The 23,536-nt window shown below is 44.9% G+C and overlaps 1 protein-coding gene across 1 annotated transcript in view; it reads left to right on the forward strand.

Moving 5' to 3' along the window:
• Positions 1-12,924: 12,924 nt before the first annotated feature.
• Positions 12,925-23,536, forward strand: part of PDE11A (phosphodiesterase 11A) — a 219,773-nt gene continuing 209,161 nt past the window's right edge. Inside the window, exon 1 of the mRNA XM_039494567.1 lies at positions 12,925-13,751. Coding sequence (XP_039350501.1) covers positions 12,942-13,751 — 810 coding nt within the window. The 5' untranslated portion in view covers positions 12,925-12,941. The remainder of the gene's footprint in view (positions 13,752-23,536) is intronic.

Raw genomic sequence — 23,536 nt, forward strand, 5'->3', positions numbered from 1 at the left:
AAGATGTTAGTATAAAAGTGAAGCTGGAGGGATTGGATCAGCTACAGTTTGATCTGTAGATAATTTCAAAACTTTAGCTCACTCCTTGTATTAGTGTTTCTTTGTGTGTTAAAAGGACATAACTGTCCACCAATCTGCAGTCTCTTCATTACAGTTTTTTTCACTCTGTGTTCACTACATGAGTCAAATATATTAAAGGTATCCAGCCCCCTTACTATAAAGAAACAAACAAGGTCTGGCATAGCTCAAATGATGGTAATAATAGCAGGAATACTTTCACCTTTAGTTCATATTCACAACTGTTCCGGTAGCCTATATAAAATGTAATGGCTTAGCCTGGGTCTGAGAGGACAGGATTACTACCTGAGATGATACCTTACTTGGGTACTTTAGAGAATTCAAGGATTATACGGGCATGGAAACTTCATTAAGGCACTTCGGGCTCAGGCTGTGAAGGTCTCATTTATTCTGTAACATACCTATTATACGGTTATAAATCTTGCACCTTTCAAATGGCAAACCTTAAAAACAAGGTTGGAGTGGGGATTGAGGAAATTAAGAGCATACATCTTTAAATAGTGAAATCTGCATCTATTTTATATCTTTTTATAAAGACTACTTAGCCGTACTGCTGACAGTACTAGGTCTTCCCAGGGTTCTGTAAATACTGAGGTGTTAACTTACGTTATTGTTAAAGGCCGTACTTTCATGTGTTTGGCCATCGATGATCTGTGCAGAATGTATCCCAATAATATTAAAGATGTTAGTAAAAAGAAAACATAAAATACATTAAGCATCTAAATTTAATTTTAAAGCATTTAATTTTTTTTACAATACTAATTAAGCACTACATTGTAACCATATATAGTACTATAGTGATTGATGCTAGAGAAAAGACGTCTTGGTGGATCTCTCAAACTTTTCCCTAGCCTCCCCATCATGATTCCCATCCCCCTTAACAATATGAAAAAGGTAGCATCATTGTAACCCCCTGGCATTATGACCCAGAGGTTGAGAATTCATATCTTAAAATTTGTAGGGTAGGTTGTCTGCAAGTTCTGGCAGGTATCACTGCAGCAGTTTAGGATCAGTTCACATTTCTAAGGTCAGCTTCACAATCACAAGAGCTAGACTTTTTTTTTTTTTTAATGAATTTTTTTTTTAAATGAAAGGGAAGAGAAAGGCAGATGGTTGCAGCCCCCCTGAAACCTGTTTGACTCTTTCCTTCCAACACCCAGGTTAAGAACACTTGCCTTTGACAATTAAACAAATTAAAATATACTTCAGCATGGTTAAGGTCAGCCTTAGTTGAATGAAGAAAGCACCAATACAATTCCCATTTATCGATATAGCACCAGATATATAGGTATTGCTCATAATCCCTACATTGTTCTAGCACTTAGCAACCAAGCCTTGCAACGTTCCTTTGAGATGGGGGAAGTACTATAATCCACATTTTAAGAAAGGAGTAATTGAGGCCCAGAACAGTTAAATGACATAGTCAAGAGTATAAGTCTGTGCACAGTTGGAACTAGAACCCAGGTTTTGCTCCCATACCTGTTCTTTTAGCTACAGACAGACAATCTTTCCTCTCTCTGTTTACAGATAAGAATGTTGTATTAATTGTGTTAGACTGTACTATTAAAGTAATGCATTCACTTGTAGTTTGGAGTGACAATTTGATTAAGGGTCTGTAACTTTTCTAAGTGACACTTTAAAACTTGCCTGGACTTGACCTTGCTCCTGCTAAATACAGGGAAAATTCTGCTTTTGACACAAATAGAAGTAAGAGTAGGCCCGCCAAGAACACTATGAGGTAGCGAGTTCATAGAAGTCTGACCATCTCTGACCCAACTTTTTCACCTGTAATAGAAGGTAATATTTACTCTTACTCCAAAAAAGTGTTGTGAGATTAATGTTTGTACAACACTTTGAAGCTGCAATAATGATATAAAAAGGAACATGGCACACATGTCAATCCTAACAGTCTTCAGCAGTTGTCCCACAATGCCCCATTCCATGAGATAGTGACTGCTCCGGCCACAATTGTGGATGCCACTGCCTATGGGTCATGGAGAACAGAAGCCATTTCCCATTTAAAATTCCATGCATGTTTTTGAAATGCCTTTTCCTGACTGCCACCTTGGCAAGCACACCTAGCAGCTCTCCCTTCTCCCCACCTGACCATGTTGGCTCCCGGCACTAGACACACTCCTACCTGGAATATACAGGAAACATTGGATCTCCTGGGCCTTTGAGGAGAAGAGGCTCTACAGACCAGCTGCAGAAACAAACATCTGCAAACAGATTGCACGTGTGATGCAGACAAAGGGGTAAGAAAGAGACCAGCAGCAGTGCCACAGGAAAGCGACAGAACTGTGGCAGGCATACCACAGGGCCAATGAGGAACAATAGATCTGCTGCTGAGCCACGCAGACCTGCCACTTTTACAATGAGCTGCCTGCCAAACTTGGCGGAGACTCCACTAGCACCCTGCAAACCACTGTGGATATCTTGGAGGAGGATGAGACTGAGACCCTTGCTGTGAACAGTAAAGAGAAGAAGGTAGAAGAGGAGGAAGGAGACATGGCGGGAAGAGATAGTCCAGCTATGCTATGAGCCTGGACCTGTTTGAGACTACACCATAGTCTAGCCAGGCCCACCAGCAGAGCACGGACCAGCCCCGTAAAGGGGAAGGGACCTTGGGTAAGTGTGTACATGAATTTTTCCTTATGAATTTTAAATGTAAAGATGGTTGCCAGCTCAACCCTAAGTTACAACGCACAGGTACTGACTTCAAGGTTCTACTTGTATGAGAAGAGGTAGCAGTACAAACAAACAACATAGGACAGTTGGTATCTGCTTTTGTTTCCCCTCAAGTTAGGGGTAAGCAGGCCCATACAGAGCAGTTTGTTTATGTGCATAGGGATGTCTCTTTATCCTCCTGAGATATCTCAATGAAATTTTCACAGAGATATGCTGCAATCCTCTCCCAAAGGCTTCTAGGAACAGCTGTCTCATTTCTCCTCCACAACAGGATGCTTTCCCATGCCACTCTGTGATTAGTTTGGCTGGCCCCATTGCAGTAAACAGGCTAGTGGCACATGGGGCCAGGCAGCTTTGGGATACTAGTAGCAGCTGTGCTTTCTGCATCTTTGTTACCCTTAGGAGTGCGATATCAGCTAAAACCACCATTGCCTGTGGAAAATAGTGCCAGTATTCAGTGCCACTGTCCTATACACATACCTATGTAATAGGAACTGAAATTTTACTGTTTCATGCAACCAAAATTCCTTCCCCATCTCCCTTAGCAGGCCCTGCTCACTATAGCTGAGCTGGAGAGCAGGGCTGTACAGAGGTGCTCCAAAGCTGAAGTGTCAATAACCATGTCTTACTAAAAGTTTTTATGGCAAAAAGGAAAGGGAGGTTTGAAAAGTTTATATTTACCTTTCCATTGTGTCTGTAAATCCAATATATCTGTCTGTTTTTATCAGCAGCTACCACTGCAGCCTTGAGGGATGCTCTCTCCATACCCACAGAATGCCTGATTCGAGGAGAAGGAGAAAGAAGAGGATTAGGGGGGGCATGTTCAGCAATATACTGCAAACCCGTGCTGCACTGGACTGCAAACAAAAGGGCTGGAAGGCCAACGTGGCAAACAGCATGGAGAAAAAAAAAAGAACAGACAGGAGAAATGCCCAGGAGTCACAGCAAGAAAAGGAGAGAGAGATGCACCAGGACATAATGGGTTTCCTCAGGCAGCAGACCCAAATGCTGTAGACCCTAGCTGACTTACATATCCAAAAATCCTGGACTCCCCATCCTTTGCAGTCCTTAGAGAACTCCATGGTACCACCTTGCTCCGTCCCCGCATACCATGTGGCATCACAGGCAACATCCTCACCCCTACTAGTCCCCACTGTGCAACAGCAAGGAAAACCACAGCTTCACATACATTGACCTGTGAGAACCCCAGTTGATGTATGTGTAGCCACAAGGAACTACATTTGTGCACTGAAATATTTGCTGCCTTTCCCATTTTTAAATTCTGTTCCATTAATTTTATTGCCGGTGGGTTTTTAAACCTTTGCCACTTAATACATTTCTGTTTTTTGAAAATAAATTATCTTTATTAGTTCACAACACACATTGCAGAATGTATAGTGGTGCTCAAAGCACACAGAGTTGTAAGTGTACAGTACCACAGAATTCATAGGTTTCAGAAAACACCCGTTCATATTTATAAATGCACAGAAAGCACTTCATGATCAGAGCTATAACACAGTCAGTTATAAATATACAGGAAGCACTACACAATACTAAAACAGCACAAAGTCCAGTGAACAGTCCAGTATAGAACACTACCGGGGCTGACAATAAAAGTGCTCTTTCAAGCCTCCCTCAACTGCATAGTTCCACACTGAGTTCTTGTAATGGCCCTTGTGTCTGTTTAAAGTCTGGCAGCCACTTCGCCCTGGCGGCAGTTTCTCCCTTTGCCTCACAGACATGATGCAGGGCACATCAGGCAGCTATGATCATTGGGATTTTTTTTTCTCACTGATATCAGATCTATTGAGTGTCCCTTCAATCTGCCAAAAGCACATTCCACTGTCATTCTGCACCTGATGAGTTAGTAGTTGAAATTTTCCTTGGTTAGGTCAAGACAGCCAGTGTACAGCTTCACAAGCCAGGGGAGAAAGATATAGGCTACGTCCCCCAGAACACTGTTCCCATTTCAGTATCGTCAGTGGTAGTCCACCAGTCAGAAAGAATATCCCTGTTTGCAACTTTCTGAACAGTCCTGTGTTTTTAAAGATGCAAGCTTCGTGCACCTTCCCTGACCAGCCCATCGATGAGTGAAGCATTCTAGTGATCCACCACTTACATAACCATAGAAAAGTACCCTTTTCTGTTGATTTACTCTGTGGCAAAGTGGGCTGATGCCAAAAATAGGGATGTGCATGCAGGGGCAACTTGTGGGTGGGGTACAAAAGGTCAGTGCCCCTCCAGCAGCCAGCCCAGGTGAGGAGAGGAAGGGGCAGGGCCAGAACCTCTCCTCTTCCAGCCACACCCCCTGGGACACTGCCCAGTGCGGCACAGAAGCTGACTGGGAGAGTGCCTGGCTGCGGCAGCAGCAGGCTGCCCCCTGCCCAGGCTCAGCTTCTGGGGACAGAGGCCTAGCGAGTTGGAGCCCTTCCACCCCTCCAGCATGCTCAGAGTCAGCTCCTGTCCCCAGAAGCTAAGCCTGGACATGGAGTGGGCTGCCGCCAATACCGCTATTCCCTGCCCAGGCTCAGCTTCTGGGGACAGGAGCCGAATCTGAGCATGCTGGGGAGGGCTATCTCAGCCACTGTCCTGGAAACCAAGCCCAGGTGGGAGGCAGCCTGCTGCTGCCACAGCAAACCTGGGAAGTGGGTACCACAAGCAAGGGTAGGCTGTGCCTTCCCAAGCAGCCTAGTGTGGCCTTGCCCAGGCCAGGCCCCCTCCTACAGTTCCCAGCGCACTCTGCCTGGCTGGCAGGGCTGGCTCCAGGCACCAGCGAAGAAAGCAGGAGCTTGGGGCGGCCAATGGAAAGGGGTGGCACATCCGGGTCTTCGGTGGCGGGTCCCTCAGTGCCTCTTGGAGTGAAGGACCCGCCGCCGAAGAATGAAGCGGCATGGTAGAGCTTCCACCGAAGTGCTACCGAGCGCGGTTTTATTTATTTAATTTTTCCCCCCCGCTTTGCCACTTGGGGTGGCAAAAACGCTGGAACTGGCCCTGCTGGCTGGCCCAGATTGGCTGTCCTGCCTCCCACAGGGAATCAGGGCGGCTGGTGCTGGGGTCGCGCCGCCCGGAGGCTGGCCGTGCCGTCCGGTGCACTAGGGGCGGGAGCCCTGCCGCCCGAAGAACCAGGGCTGGGACCTTGCCCCCTGGCCCTCTGGCGCTGGGGGCTGTGGTGGGGGTGCTCTGGGCTCCTATGGGGAGGGAGGGGGGAAAGATATGTGGAGGGGCTGTTCTGCACTGGGCAGCATCCAGGAGTGGCTCTGGGGCTTGATTGCCAGGAAGAGCAGCTGAACATGCCAGGGGGAACTGGTGCAGCGGGAGGACAGAGCCCCCCCCCATCCCCCAGGTAACGTGGGATTGGGAGGGGATGGGGAAGAGTGTGGGGGCCCTGGACTGGGGCAGGGAAGAGTCACGTGGGGAGATCACATGTCCTCCCCTTTAGCTGGTGCCCCCTTTGTGTCCCTCCCATGAGTCTTGCATGCCTCACTGCAGTTTGGGAAACCCATTCCCACAAATCCATCCACTATGTCCTGCACATTGCCCAGAGTCACAGTCCTTTGGAGTAGTAGATGATACAGACTTTACACACTTGCATGGGTTTTCCTACTCCAAAATGATTTCCCACTGAGCTGCAGCAATTTGGCATTACAAGCTTCCAGAGTGAAATCATTATTCACTTTTCCACTATCAACACAGCTCTCATTCCGGTGTCCCTGCGCTGGAGAATTGGGGTGAACTTGGCACACACATTCAGAAAGATTGCCTTCCATATCCAAAAGTTGCATAGCCACTGCTTGTCATCCCAAATCTGCATTACAATATGATCCCACCAGTCAGTGCTCTTTTCTGAGATCTAAAAGCAGCACTCCACCATCTGCAGCTGCTCTGTGAATGCCACCAACAACCTTGAATTGTTTTTCATTGTGTCCCTCAGAAAACTATCCTCCAAGAAATTGTCATATCACCCACAGTTGCAGTACTTTCTGTGGCTCTGCAATCAAAGGAGAATTGTGCATCCTGTATTTGCAACATTCATGAGAACTGTGCAGAGCTCTGCAGGCTTCCACGTTTCTGTGAGGGATGGCGGACAATGGAAAATGGCATGAGGGCTTATGGGATTTTTTTTTAAAGTGTGAAAATTATGGACTATGGATGGCATTATAGAATGAAGGAAGTTGCATGCTGGGAACTTGATGCCTAGCTCCCAGGGTGAGTCATTTTTACCTCACAACACACCGTGTAAATTTCCCAAAAGGCAGTGCGACAAACAGCAGTGTATGTCATACTGGGATACCTTCTGGTGGTGCAGCATGCTTTGAATTGACACAAGCACTCCTGGTAAGTATATGTAGTGCCGGTGCAAGCAGCCAAGTATGTATGTGCCCAAGTGATATATAACGTATGCTGACAAAACTTGCATCAACCAAAGTCTGCAGAGTAAACACGGTATTCGTGAACAAATGTTTAAATGCATGCTTAAAGAATACTTAATACAGCTTGTGTTTAAAATATCAGGTGGTACTCTACTGGTATTCCTTCCACAGCCTCTTCCACCTCCCACCCTCCCATTTAGTTCCTCATACATGTATTTAAATGCAAGATATCAAGTTAACATTTACATTTCTATACTTAAGCACACATACATAATACATTCCCCTCTCAGAGATTATTTCTCAATCTTAATAGTGTGTATTACCTGGATGTCTTCAGAACTTCAGAAAAAAAAATCAGGTACTCAGGTTCTTCCAACACTTCAGAGTCAGACAGCAAATAAGTTTGGGATCAGTTGGTCTCCTCAGTTGCTGCTGGAAAAAAAATCTGAAGCCTGTATCCAACGTGGTACAGGTATTTGGATTCAGCATTTAAAATATCCATTCCCTGGAGTTACACAAATGCCCAACAGAGTGAAAGCCTATCTTTTCCACATAAATCCACTTAAGTCAGGTGAAGGATTGAAAATTCTTACCTGAGGTCTGGCCCTGTTGTGTCTTCACCTGAGACAGAAACCCAATTTAAAGATGATAATTAGTAGCTAAGGCCAATGGAAGTTAGGAGCCTAAGTACCTTTGAGAATCTGGGCCTACGTTCCAGAAATTGTGTAGCCCCTAGAATGGCAATGCTTCCCTCCCATCTCTCTTCTAGGTCCTTAAAATACACTGCAATGGACCAAACATTATCCTAATGGAGGGCTTAGTAAGTACAGATGGAATAGCATGGACACACCAGTATCCAAAGTGGTGCAGGTACTGCATCCCAGCTTCACAGCAGATGCCTTGCTCCTTCATTGACCAGCCTGATCTTATAACCTTTCCCACCTTCAGCTTGATTTGCATCTGAGCTGAGCCGAAGATGCATTTTCCCCAAATGTTTAAAGTTCATTCTCAGATTTCTACCCAGGGTGAGTTTCAAAATTCAAAGTTGCAAGCTCAGAGAGGTGTTAAGTGGCCCATTTGTCTCAATGACATGTTCTCAACTGAAAAAATACCTGATGGTGATTCATACGGTCTCAACCAATTGCTATGAGCCTAACTGGAGAAGCAATATGAAGTCAATACAGAAAGGTACATGAGTAACATACACATTGCACTTCTTTATCGGTCATGCATCCGGTAAGATCAATCAGAGACTGAAAAGTCATTGGAGAAATTGTAACAGGCCTTTTTCTATTCTTTATCTTACTTGATGGTGTACACAAAGTAAATGAGCAGAGTATTTAGGGTTCTCATGTACCTTACTGGTTAGTGTTCAGTTCCATGCCCAACACTGCAGCAAGAGGTAAATGAATAAGTTACAGTAAATGAGTATATTAGACAAGTACTCATTTACAGTGCATTACAAAACAGGTAAGTGAATGTGTTTTATTACACTATTATGTATAGAAAATAAAAAAGAGTAAGGCACATGATTATTTGTAATGATTTTGTCATTTGTCAGGAATACATCCTGAAATAGCATCAATAATGCAATGTTGATCTATATCCAAAATCATATCAAAACACCACTCACTGGAGAAAAAAAATTGACAGCAAATGAAATAGACATTTTAATGTAACATTGAAGCAAAAACCCATGCTGTAAAATAAGACATAAAAGGGATAAGTACATGAAGTTAAATTGATAGTTTTGTATGTCAACTTGCAGAAGACCTCATAGTCCCACATACACACATATTACTGTTGATGTTCAATGGGCAGTGACATGTGAGTGCAGGCTACATCTTAATAAATGAGCAACATAATTTTCAAACAGCAAACAAACCAAACAACTTTGTCTCAATTTATCAATGTCTGTGGACAGTCCTTGTCCTCCCTCAGCTTGGGAGAGGGGACGGAGAGAGGCTTGAACATAGTGGTAGCATGGCTTACACTTCCACCAGGGGTTGTTTTGAACAGGGCTTGCTGGAGCTGTTAACTCCTGCATTCAATATAGACATGCGATTTTAAATACTGTCATACACCAATAAAATGGGTTTCTGAGCTCACGTCAAAGAAATAAAATATTTGATGTTAAAAAAAATCTGTATTGATTATGGCAGACCAAAAAGTAAACTTGTCAGAATGAAAACCAAACTGAAATGTATCAAGTTAGAATGTTTTGGTGCATGACATGATTTTTTCATACTTTTGAATAATTCATATCTATGTTCAGTAAAAATTACAATAGAAGTATGCCTTTGAGAGGGATTTCATACAAGAGAGTAGCATCCTCAGTGAATATTTGAGAAGTTCTACATACAAGTGATGACATGGAAAAAAAAAAGAGGGCAAAAATACAGTTGAGAAAAGCAATCCTCACTGGAGGATCAAAGGAAACTGAAGAAAGAGTAAACTTGTGGTATGGGGGAAAATTAAAACTGTAGAAATAAAAATGGAAAATTACAAAAAACAAAGTGCTATACTACAAAACACTGATAGGTGATCAGCTGGGTCAATTAAGATGAGTTCAATTCAGGCAATCAAAAGAAGACATTTGTGAAATGATATAAAGCTATATACAGACATGTTATTCCTATGAAAACGGACAAGGAATGCTTCTAAACATGAAAAACATGTATGAAGATTATGAACTTGTTGTGATACTGAACCAAGTCTCCTGGAGCACATATCCTCAAAAAGTTTCATGGCTCTGGGCATTGGGCTATGTCCAGGGCAACTGGACCTCTATTTCCCCTCAGTGGTCCAAGCATCCCGTCAGTTTGCTGGATCAGGAAGAAAGCCATGAGCCTGTTTAAAACCAAGCTATTTATTAAAAAATCCTCTCTTTGTCTGTTGGGCTCTGGCAAATCCAGTCTGAACTACTATTTGTGTACCTCTCCCTAGCGGTGGCATCAAAGGGCTGATAGCTAGAGGAATTACATTAGCAACCCCCTCCAGCTAGAGGCATTGCACACAACGTACATACACATGCGCACAATTGCATTTTAATACAATGAGGTCCCCAAAAGGTACTAAGCCTAATTCAATAAGATTTATCTTGGTTTGCCCAGAATTCTACAGGACATTGTCAGTCTGTGACAGGCAACACTCTGCCCTTAACACCACAGCCCTGGGGAGAGGGTGCTGACATGAACCATCCTAGAACTACTCAAGTCTCTCTGCCACCCACAAACCCTATTTCGGCAATCACTGAAGATATTTTTTTATCCTCCCCCTGCCCCTCCCTTTCCCAGAGTTTCCCTTCCCCTGACATTACCCAGCAGCCCATCTCCCTCTTGCACCTGTCCCCTATCTGCCCCTTCCCTTGCCCTCCCTCCACCCTTTTACCTTTCACAGTCTGGCCTTTGGCACCATTTCTGCTCACCCCACCCCTCCAATTCAACCCCTCTCTCTGTCCCCCTTTTGCACCCCTTTTCAATAGGGAGCATAAGGGCAGCGGGTTCGAAGATGGTCTGTCTGAGCATGGTCAGTGACAGGACCGCAGCTAATCCTGAGTAGCACCCCTTGCCCGGGCCTGGGCTACGCGGTAGACCCCTGTCGCCCCCCGCCGCAGTGAGACCCAGTCAGAAGCTTAGGGCCATGCGGGAAAACGGAGCGGCTCAGACGTGTATTTCACGCCCACCGCCCTGTTTCGCGCCTGCGCACAGAAGACCCCCTCCCAGTGCCTTTGCTCTCGATTGACAAGTTTCTGCAGCTCACGATGCCCGGTTTCTCAATGAAACGCAGGCATCTTACGGAGCCAAGGCAGAATGAAACTTCACTGAGCGCAGTACACCCGAACAATAAACGGCGCTAGCAAGCTGACTTCACTCACTGTGCTAAATGCAGCAGAATCTAGGACAGACACCGGGTCAGAGACTGAGAAGCTACTTCCTTTGTCTGTTTTGCTTTCTCTGGACAGGTGATTAGATTTCTTTTCTCTTTCTGACAGTCACATCCCCTGTACATTCCGGTGAGCCTGCTTTAACCTCCCTCATGCTTGCAGCAGAAGGGGGCGGAGGGTAAATCAGCTCTTACGGCACAGAAATCTCTTCTGCCCCTTTCCACACACGCTCATTTGCACGTGTCTCCATAATTGGCGTACTTCTTTATACCCACACACTTCAAGTCCTCATTCTGGAGGGGGCTGCTCAGTGGGGATTACTTTTCTGACAGTGTTTGCAGTCTCTCTCTCGCTCTCATTTGATTAAGGATTTGGCGGTGTGTTTTTCAGTGAAAATCTCATTCATTAATTTTTGAAATCGCCTTCAATCAGCCTCCGGTTAGGGGGTGAAAGCTGTATTCAGGTGTTAGGATCCATGACTATGTTTTCAGTCACTTATGCACAGGCATCAATTTAGCAAATGAATGTGCTTTCCCACGTGTCCGTAAAAATAACCCCCGTCCGTCTGTCTCGGTGGATGTGCTCAGCTTTCTGTCTCGCAGCTGATGCTGCAGAAGGAGGCACACGAGTCGCATGTGTTATTTGCAGCTCCTACACGCTCAGCGAAGCCGCACGTTCCCATAGAAAGGTGACCACGTGCATCTCCTTGGGTCTCCCTCGGGGAGAAATGACCACAGCAAAGCGCTCCCCATTAGGGTAACCAGATGTCCCGATTTTGGGGTCATTTCCCCCCACCCCCTGTCCCGATTTTTGGCACTTGCTGTCTGGTCACCCTACGCCCCGCAGAGGTTCTCACGTCCTCCCATTCTACCTTCGCTCGCTGTGTTTGCAGAAAGCCAATAAAGAAAATACCATTAACGATGCCCAAGGCACTCTGGGCGTGGACGGTTCGTTTCCTTAAGTAGAGAGTGCGAGTATTATTTTCGGGCACAAACAAGTCAAATAAGAGAAGGGCTTTTTTTGAAGGAAATATGTTCACTGATTTTAAACGAATATAAACAATCTTAATTTATATGAATAGAAACGCAATATTTATATCACACATTTACACTTACCAATATTCCCACGCACAAACATGCCCACATCTTTCTCGCACACAAACATGCCCACAAATCCTCCTCCCTCCCCACACAGAGATGAATGAAAGGACTGAATGCCTTGAGCTCTCTTTCGTAGTTTGAACTGTTAACAATGCGAGGCTCCTTGCTTGTAGTACTGGTGTTCACGATCCATAGGGAGGACAAGAAGGGCCCCCTGCATAATGTCAGTCACTCCGCACCGCACACCGAGTAGCCATGCTACTGCCTCCAGGAAAATAGGATGCTGCTGACTCTGTCCCTGGTATCGCCACTTGCTCTCTCTCTCCCCCCCTCCACCCCACCGACTCACGCGTCCTTCCCTCCCTTCCCACTCCCTCCTCAGCGGTCTGCCGGCTGGGTTACGCAGGAGCAGCCGCTTGCAGCAGCAGCAGCACTTCGCAGAAGCGTTTCCAAAAGCGCTTTCAGCTCAGTGCCTCCCGGGAAAGCCGCGGCAGCCCCTTTCCCTGAGGAGGTGGAGGGAGCAGGAGGACCTGGGAGCGGGTAGGGGAGGACAAGGAGAAGCGCGGGCCAGGTGGAGGAGGAGCAGGAGGCGATACAAGAGGAGGAGGCGGGCCAGGCTGGACAAGGGCGGAAAGTCAGACACACGCTGCTCCCTCACTTCTCGGCAGCGTCCCCGCTCCCCAGGGCCGGAGGGGGCTCGGGAGCCGAGGGATCCCCTCTCCCTCCTGCCATGGTTCAGCGGGGTCGGAAATAGTTCGAGGCAGTTTCGGGAGCGGAGCCGGTGTTGGGAGGCGGCGGCGGCGCTGGAGCCCGGGGACCATGTCGGCTGCTCCGGCTGCCAGCCTGGACTTCTCTGCGGTGGAAAGTTTCCTGGACCGGCACCCGGAGCTGGTGGAGAAGTGGCTGAAGAGGAGGAAGTCGCTCGCCGCAGCGCCCCCCAGCGCCAGCACAGGCAGCGCTGCCGGCGGCCCTGAAGCCCGGCGAAGCAGCGGCAGCCCCAGCCTGGGCCCCGCCAGCAGCTACCCCGGGGAGGCCAGCGCCGCCGGCGGGCTGCAGCGAAGGGCCTCCCAGAAGGAGCTGAGGCAGAGCTTCGCCAGGTCCAAGGCCATCCACGTCAACCTGACCTACGACGAGCACGTGCACGCCCGAGCCCAGGAGCCCCTCAGCAGCATGCGGAGAAGGGCCCTGCTCAGGAAAGCCAGCTCCTTGCCCCCGACCACGGCCCACATCCTCAGCGCCCTGCTTGAGTCCCGGGTCAGCCTGCCCCAGTACCCGCCCACCGCCCTGGACTACAAGCGCTACCTCAAGGAACACAACGAGCGCCAGTTCTTCCTGGAGCTGGTCAAGGACATCTCCAACGACCTGGACCTCACCAGCCTCAGCTACAAGATCCTCATCTTCGTCTGCCTCATGGTGGAGGCGGACCGGAGCTCGCTCTTCCTGGTGGAGGGAGCCGCGGCGGGCAAGAAGAGCCTGGTGTCCAAGTTCTTCGACGTGCACGCGGGCACCCCACTCCTGCCCTGCTGCAGCACCGAGAACTCCAACGAGGTGCAGGTGCCCTGGGGCAAGGGTATCATCGGCCACGTGGCGGAGCACGGGGAGACAGTCAACATCCCAGACGCTTACCAGGTAGGACTGGGGCCAGCCATAGGGCTTGAGAGTTTCTGGACACAGGAACTCATGTGCTGGCCACTCAAGGCCCAGCTGCCTGCCAGCCATGTGCCCCTCAGTTTGTGGGGCCTCGGAGAGGCTTCCAGAGCCCTGTGACTTTCCAAAGGGGGAGCAGGGCAGGGCAGCCACACTCCCCCGTTATTGCTGCCCTGCACATAGGCAGTGTGCCCTGGGAGGAGGGGGGAAAACCTAGAAAGAATTAATTTTGTAACCATAGGATTAAGCCTGACACTAGGTAGAAATCCCATTTCCCATCCAGCACACTGAGCTCTTAATCAAATTAATAGATAGCGAGATGTCAGGCTTCTCTGGGTGGTGGCTCTGCCAGGCCCTGGCTAGGGCAAGCCACTTAACCACACTGGACCTTAGCTTCCCAACCAAAGAGGAAAATTCAAAAAGGTGGGTGACAGTCACCTTGCATTCAAACACTTAACAGATCACTACAGCAGTACAATGTGAGACTGCATCAGTGTCATGATATAATGTTGTATTATAATGACAGCTTGTGGGCTTCTGAAGCTGATTTCAGGAACCATTAATCCGTCATAGGCATTACTTGCAAGACATGAGATTGCTCAAGTAAAATTAGAACAGATCTATAAAATTCAGAATGGCTGATAAGGCTAGGTTAACTGGCTGTAAAATGAGTACTGTTATATTTCTATACTTCACATCACAGGGTTGTTTTAAGGCTTGATTCACTTTGCAAAGTACTTTGATAACATCTGATGAAAGGTGCTATAAAAAAAGTGCAAATCAGCATCCTTATTCTCTATCACTGCTTAGAGAAACCTCCCTTCCTGGCTGCTACTAAACCAAGCTAAAGATAAAATATTTCTGAAAACCCTTTGCATGTGCCCCTCTGGACTAAGACAGATTTCCAAATCTATTTCTGGGAACAAGGTAACAACTCCAATCTCCCCTTACAAGGACTTTCTCCACCACTTCAGATTACTCACTTTGCACTCTCAGGATGAAATCCTGACCTCTATGAAGGTGATGGCAAAACTTCTAAGTCCCATTGACATGGGTAGGGTCAGGATTTCACCCTGAGCTCTCTGTTTAGATCAATTCACACCAGGGCCGGTGCAACCATTTAGGTGACTTAGGCGGTCGCCTACGGCGCTGGCATTTGGGGGGGCGCCATTTTCTTTGGCAGCAACCATGGCGGCCGGATCTTCAGCCACCCCGGTCGCCGCCAGCATTTAGGCGGAGGGAACTGGGGGGAGGGGAGCACAGGGAGGGCCACCTGCAGCAAGTAAGGGGGGGGCGGCAGCACGCAGGGGAACTCCCCGCCCCAGCTCACCCCTGCCCCGCCTCCTCCCCAAGCATGCCATGGCCGCTTCACTTCTCCCACCTCCTAGGCTTGCGGCGCCAATCAGCTTAGGTGCTGCAAGTCTAGAAGGCGGAAGAAGTGAAGCGGCCACGGCATGCTCGGGGTGCTTATGCTTGTGGGCGAAGCAGGGGTGGGGGAAGCTGCCATGGGGGGGCACCTCAGGGCGGGGTGGAGGGTGCAAGGTGGAAGTTTTGCCTAGGGCGTGAAACATCCTTGCACCGGCCCTGACACACACCCACACACCCACCCCCCTTTCAGGTTTTCTACTCTTCTTTTTGTTTACTTTTCCTTGGTTACATGTAAAAAACAGGCCTCTCACCCAATTAGGTCATGGAAAGCTATATAGGATTGAAAAATATATGTTTTCATAGCAGGGACTTAAATATTTTAATTGCTTGATGATTAGACATTGGGCAAATGTTTATCTTGTCCTAGAATAATAAAAAGCAAAACAAACAAAAATTGACACTTGTTCCTGAACCATGCAGGGAGAAAACTGGAGATTAGGACAGAGCATTTTTTAAAATGCAGGCCGGTCAGGATGAATTTTTTTGAGTGATACTATTTATTATTCATCAAGGACCCAAAAGTGTGGTAGGCATTTTAGAGGCATAAGTTGAGACAGGTCTCTGCCCCCCAGACTTTATAAACTAAGAGAGGACAGAGGTTAAGAGAAAGGGATATAACGCAAAGAAAAGTGGCTGAGGCTAAGTTTTGGCACACATCTGATAAATTCAGGTTTTTCTTCTTTTCCCTCCTGTAAACATGCAGGACTCACCCCTGTGGCGCCTCCTGCTGGTCATCTCAAGGAATTAGCATTTCCAGCCTCCAGAGTACCCTCTGCATGCTGGTGACCTGCTGCCGCTGCCCCCCCCCCGCCCCCTATGTCCCTCCCAGGACCCAGTGCCCTTTGTCTTTGGGGTGCTGCCCCCTGGCAATACCCCTGCAGTCTCAGGGTCTCCCCACCCAGGAGATCCCCCAACCCTCTATCCCCACCTTGCCTCGGTCTGGGCTACTGCCAGTCATCACCAAGCCCCCACTCCCTGGGGCAGACTGCAGTGTAAAAGCCACTCATCATAGGCAAGGGGGTTTGGACCTGCTGCCTTCCAGTACCTCTATAGGCCTTGGACCAGGCCCTGCAACCTGGGGAGTTGCCAGCCTAGAGCCCCCCTGGCTCTCCCAAGCCCTGCTTCACTCCCAGTACCATTTCTGCAGGCAGCCAGGCCCTGCTCTCTCCTACCCTGGAGAGAGACTTCTTGGGCCTCTGGCTCACAGCCTTTTTATACAGGCCAGCTGTGGCCTGATTGGGGCGTGGCCCAGCTGCTGCTGCTTCCCCAATCAGCCCAGCTTAGCAGCTCTCAGCCACAACCTTCTCCCAGGGCTGACTTTAACCCTTTTGCCACTGGAGTGGGGGAGCCACCCCATTACACCTCCCCATTATTTGCTCCTTTTCTCCCTCTGTTTCCGATCCAGCCCTCCCCTCTAAAACATCACCCTCATCCTTCCCCGCCACCCGCCATCTCCCTATCTTCTTTCCCAGTCATTGACAGTGGGCTGACTATGAGACGGTTGCAACATGAAGAGATTAAAACAAGAAGTAGCCAGCCAGGAGATTCCCTCAGTAGTCCTAAGTGTCTATAGTATCTAAAGGTACTGGAGTTTGCTAGTGCCAGGGTCTGTCCCTCACTATATCATCTGTCCTCTTTGGGTTTATGGAGTCTCTGGACAGCTCCAGGTGCTTTCCTTGCAGGAGGTGAGGGGACCACTAGTGTGGCATGGAGTTTCCTAGGGATGAGGGCCTGGAGCATTTCAGTCACTCTTGCCCCTTTCCCTTGAAAGAGCTCAGTTACTTTAATAGATGTATTTGTTCATGACAGAAAATGGAGAAAAATAATCAAGGCATATTCCATTAACTGACCAGTCAATATTTATTTTACATTCTATTTCTTATGGCTGGCTTCTGTTCATTGTAGTTAGGCTAAAAGTTTATAACTAATACACTTCTCTATGTGCTTAAACCCACAAATATATACTTCAGGGGTAGGCAACCTATGGCACAGGTGCCGAAGGCGGCACGCGAGCTGATTTTCAGTGGCACTCACACTGCCTGGGTCCTGGCCACTGGTCCGGGGGGCCCTGCATTTTAATTTAATTTTAAATGAAGCTTCTTAAACATTTTAAAAACCTTATTTATTTTACTACAACAATAGTTTAGTTATATATTATAGACTTAGAGAAAGAGACCTTCTAAAAACATTAAAATGTATTACTGGCACGCAAAACCTGAAATCAGAGTGAATAAATGAAGACTCGGCACACCACTTCTGAAAGGTTGCCGACCCCTGATATACTTAATGGAGAAAGGGGTGGAGTCTTGGGCCCTGTTTTCCCATTATTTACATCAGGTTTACACTGTTGCAACTTTAATTGACTTCAGTGGAGTTACTTCTGATCAGCTTTGGCATCAGACGATTCAGTCTCTGCGGCTTCATTGTGGGTTTTGTATGAAAATAGAATTGAGGATCTGGCTTCTCTTTTGATTAACCACGGTGGTTCTGAGTTAATGCAATTTATCTTCTTGTACCTGGCACATTTGTGACCATTACATATTATTAAAGCAAAAGGAGACCTACTAGCAGGAATAAAGACCCCGAAAGAGGCTCGGATACAAGTGCAAAGACAAGTGACAGATGTTCCCTTTCAGATCATTGCTAGTGCTTTCAGGTCATTGTTAGTGCTCACAATACACTACTTTAAAAATTAATAAAAATGTGATATGATTAGTCAGTGTTAATGATGATGAAGGTGTTTGATCAGCTGTGAAGTGAAAAAAAAATCAACAGGTAGCTTTGTAAGGCTGACAGGTGGAGGAAAAAAGGATGACAGAATAACATTCCTTTTTTATATTAGAGAGTGACTGCAGTGAAGTCAAAGGTTCAGGTGTTCAAAATATTGAGAGATATTAACTAAACAAACACCTTTAATTTCATTTAAAGATTGTGTTTCAGAACATAATAAAGCAAGTTAGAGACAAAGATATTCCCCTAATATCATTCAACTGGTTTACAGATAAGTGAATTTAATTAACAAGAAATTAACAAGATTTAGGCTGTTTATCATTCAATGTGTCAACCATGGTTTTTACTTCCACAGGGCCTAATCAAACTCCCATTGAAATCACTGGAAATTATTCCATTAGCTTCAGTGGAAATTGGATTGGGCTCTTGTTACAAACAGAGAGCCTTCAACTTCCACTGAAGTTAAGAGTGCTCATCATGTAAGATTGGTACCTCATACTTTAGGTCCCAATCCTGCACTGTGATGTGTGTAGATAGGTCTCCTGTGCCCATACAGAACTCCACTTGTTTAAATAGGTTGTAATGACTTACATGGTGTTTTCAAAGAGGATATAATATTTTTGTTACAAAATGCCTTTTTCTGAAGTGGAATAGTCATGAAATCAAATAATAGCTTGAGGCCTTAATAGTGAATCTGGTGACGGTTAGGTTATTGGGCTGGATCTTGCAAACCCTTACTCATGCGAGCAGTCCCTTTGAAGTCAATAAGACTACTTACATACTTACTTTGCAAGATCAGGACCAGAATTAATTTTAAATTTGAAGATTGAATATTAATCAATTTTTATTAATATTAAATTACTGATTGGCTCTATTTCCCCAAGGTAACTTGAATTATGAAGTTTAAGAGTCATTAAACATTTCTAAGTCTAGCAGAGAACAACAAACATTCAGCGTATGAAAGTAGGAAATTCCTGCTGATGAATGTCATATACCTTAGATTCTAGATGTTGCATATTTAGTTCTATTATTTTATTTCTTCATTACATTTCCTTTAATTAAAAATGTTTTGTATCTTACAAGTGAAATATCACATATTTCAACTTAAAGCAAGCTTTTAGAAATGTATAACAGCAAAAAAACTGAATACATTATAATTTTGTGCTAAGTCATTTATAAATAAATTGTTATTAGAAAGTTTGTGCTAATGAAAATTTTAAACTTGGATGAAATGCAGTTATTAATGGAAATACATCCTTTGTTTTAGTTTAAGAGTCCAGTCTTGCAACTGTTACTCATAAATAATCCAATTGATTTGCAAACAGGAATTTGTCAGATTTAGTTTAAAAAAATGCATGTACACTGGCCATTGACATATGGGGCTGCTTCCATCAGTAAGACTCAGCAGGACTACTTTAGTAATGCCTCTCATTATACGTGTATTTCTTTGAGACCTACTCCAACTGGAATAAAAAGTAGGTAGTGTAATTTTTTGGAACATCACTGATTCTCAGTGGAAAATCTTCATTCTAAAATTGCTATGTCTCTTAAATGAGAATGTTTTAAGAAGATTAATGTTAATCAATAAGGAAATTAAGACCCAATCCTGTTGAGTACTAAACTCCTGCAATTTGTTGATTTCATTGAGAGTGCTCACCACTTTGTGCGACATGCTCAGAACCTGGATATAACTGTCTCCACTGTAGGAGGTTGGTGGGTTGTACCACTTTAACTACACCAGTACAACTTGTGTATGTGGACAAGTCCTCAGACTCAGCGTCCCTTCTCCCGTCAGCTGAGTACAGGGAAAGCTACAGCTCAGATTTCAGGTGATTATCCCACTCCAGTTCCCTCAACAGGGTCTAGGAGCAACAACAGGGAACAACCTGTATTTCTAATGTGAAAAACAAGCAGGGGGAAAAATGTATGAGAAAAATGCCGTGAGGCCATCATAGTACATCATAAAGGTGCAGTATTTGTATTTGTGCTCAGCGGCTAGAGTAATGAGTGCATTATAAGTACATAGACAGCAGGCATATAGAATTCATCTTTAATCATTTGTTAGAAGTGTTTCATTTAGGTAGCTTAAAGTTATAGATTTTCAAGACATTAGTCCTTTTTCCTCAAAGTATTTTACTGCTTTTGGACCTTATTTATATGGATTATTTCCATCTTACCCCAACTTTTGTACGTCAGCAAGCAGAGCAGCATTTTAAATAATATTGTAGTCACAAGAAATATTAACATTATCTGAAATATAATGTATTAGTTTAGCTGTACAAAACTGTGAAGCTAATTTGATGGCATCCCAAATCCTTCCCCAGATCAGTGAAAACAGCACACTCAGTAGAGCAGTTAAGTATAGTCTCAAATGGGTAAAAATGACATTCTGCTAATGGCCATTAAAAACAAGGGGAAAGGGTACTATTATGATCTTGTATTAAAACAATAATTACAAAAAGCAGTTTTAGAGAAAGTAAAACATGAATTTTTAATAAGGTGGAGGAAGAGAAAAAGAGCTATTAGAAGAGAAAAACATCATTCCACTTGTAAGCTGTTGGGGTGTAATAGAAATAAAACCAGGAATCAAGTGGTTTGTCCAACAGAAGTAGTGCTTTATACCAGTACATAAAAACAAGTTACCAGAAGCAAAACACAAAGCCTTGCCTTCTGTGCTGCAAAATCCCTAAAAACCTAACAGATCCAAACATCTCCAGAATGGGGTTCAGCAAAGTCCTGAAAACCTGAATGTGGGAACTCTCCTCTCAATGGCTCCCTAGTAGCGATTCTTGTAGACCGTCTCCTTTGTACCTATGCAAGGATGCAGAGGAAAGTCATGTTGCCTACTGGGAATGTGCTATTGCGCTGCACTCTGGCACAGTTCGCTCTTTCTGTATAATACACAGATCCTGATAATATAGACTATAGATTACAGCTCTTGGCTGGATTTTTTCTTATTATCATACAGAAAGGCTCACAATCATTTGTGTAAATTTTTTAGGCTGGGTGTTCCCTTGTGGGAAAGGCCTTTTAGATAATAGAAGGGCATGAGCAGATAGGAGCTGCATTTTATTGTGCAAGGTAATGTCAAAGTTAGACTCAGGACTCACAGTTTGTCAGACCACTCTGTTTTATTAGCACAGCACTCTGCTAATAACACCCAGATAATGTGAGCACCATGCAAGACACAAACTATCTTATTTATACAGATAAAAGGGCAGGAACTAAACAAAGGGACAAAGAGAGCAAAACTGTAAAATTTACCTGGGGCACAGCATGCATATCCTACTTCCTTACTAACTCCTACCGATCTTCTGTTAATGTTTCGCCATTAGCACCATTGTTTATGCCTAATGTTTCTTTTTCTGGCACCTGTATTTCAACATTTCTTATTTCTGCTTAAAGGTACATACAACATTTCTTTAATCCATTCTTATTTTTACAATATAATTCATTCTACTTTCACAGTAACCATTATATATCAGTATTAATACTATATCTCTTTCAGTTTCACAGAGTTGATAAGTGTCAGCATAGGACCTGGGAGGTGCAGTTCAATTTAAGGGAAACATTTGAAGAATTGTTTTATTAAGCAGCTTTTAAAAGTAGACATCAGCTGGTAGTTGTGACTCTCTGTGCCTCTGGCGAACACCCAGCACCCCCATGTTTATCCTTGTAAAATTATTGTGTGGTATCCAATGCAAAGTTTGTCATGTCGGGTGTATTCGGAAGGCTCATGATGCACTGAGCATTGTTGTTACAGTCATGTTTTAGGTTATAATTTCATGTATGTAGTTATGAGGCTGAAAATGTAGCCTCGTGGCTTAAAATAAGCCCAGGCAAAAACTCTCCAAGAGCAGAGAGGCAGTTCACACCTCATCAGGGCAGGTATGGGACAAACCCAGCCCAGCCTCATAGGAACAAAGGACTCTGGCCTAGGCAGCAACAAAAGGATCTGTTGGACTCTCAAATGAGTCAACTCTCTTCCTTTGGCCATTTTGGGACTTTGATGAGGTAATACTCACCTGACTCTGAAGGGAGTGGGGCAGGCAAAGCCAAGAGGGAAGAAATAACATGATAAAAGGGAGAGTTTTTGCCATGCTCTTCCTCTCTCTTCCACCTACATCTACAGACACCACCACCACCACCACCACCAAGCGACTGAAGCGCTGATCAAAGAGGAGAGCTGGTTAAAGAGCAACCAGCTAGCCTGTGGTGAGTTTGTAAGGGCACTGAAAGTGTTAAGATCAGCTTAGAATGCATTTTGCTTTTGTTTCATTTGACCAGGTCTGACTTGTTACGCTTTGACTTACAATCACTTAAAAAAAATCTGTCTTTATAGTTAATAAATCTGTTTGTTTATTCTGCCTGAAGCAGTGCATTTGGTTTGAAGCGTGTCAGAGACTCCCCTTGGGATAACAAGCCTGGTACATATCAATTTCTTTATTAAATTGACGAACTAATATAAGCTTGTAGTGTCCAGCGGGCATAACTGGACACTCCAAGATGAAGGGTCCTAGGGTTGTGTCTGGGACTGGAGATATTGGTTAGTGTCATTCAGCTGCACAATCCAAGGAGCAGTTTACATGCCAGAGGCTGTGCGTGAACAGCCCAGGAGTGGGGATTCTCACAGCAGACCAGGGTAAGGCTGGTTCCCAGAGTTAAGGATTGGAGTGACCTAGCAGATCACCGGTCCAGATAACACCAGAGGGGAATGTCACAGTAGTGCTGTATTCATTCCAGTACTAGCCAGTACTATTCCCTTCCCCAAAGGTAGAATGATAGGTATTTTGAGAGCAGAGGTCACATAAACATGACAAATAAGATAGACACTCTAGGAAAAAACACCCATTACACAAAATATAGCAGAAATGAATTTTGAGATTTTTAGGACATTAAACATAAATGAACACAATAACAGGAAATGGAGAAGAGAATTAAAATAGTAAAGAAATATATATTGCTTTAATGTGCACAAGCACATTATACTCTAAGATGAAGATTTAATTTAAGTTGAAGTTAAGGTTGAATGTATGAAGCAGTACTTCATGGTAACAAACATTGTATGGATGTTGTAATTATCCCCAAACCAAATATTACAAACCCAGGAAATTCAAAGTTAAAGTTATAATACTTGAACATGTTAAGATAAGAAATGCACAGTTAAAGCACCTGAATGACCTTACTCTGCCTTATAGTGATGCCATGTAATTACCATATAATTATGATTAAGGCATTTTAATTTTTGTGGTCCCAGATGAGATTAAACTGATTTTGAAAGACACATTCGTTTTTTTCATATATTTGTTTGGGGGCCTTAACTGTGTATTTCCATATCTAATTTTAGAGGTCCTGAGCAGCAACTCCATCTGCAGCAGATCAAAATTGGAGGTGCTCAGCATCTTTCCATAATCAGGCATATCTCTATAACTTTGTTCTCGTCTTCATTTTCCTTTGTCCTCTTATGCTGCAGAATTGTTTCAGTTCATTTCTTAGTGTGTCTATTATATGTGTATATATAAAATATACATATGCATACACAAACGAATGAGAAACAAAAGATAAGGTGAGTAAAGAAGTAGTAGCCAAGAATTAAAATGGGAGTACTT

The sequence above is a fragment of the Mauremys reevesii genome, linkage group 11 (assembly GCF_016161935.1).
Source record: "Mauremys reevesii isolate NIE-2019 linkage group 11, ASM1616193v1, whole genome shotgun sequence".
NCBI classification, from domain to species: domain Eukaryota; kingdom Metazoa; phylum Chordata; order Testudines; family Geoemydidae; genus Mauremys; species Mauremys reevesii.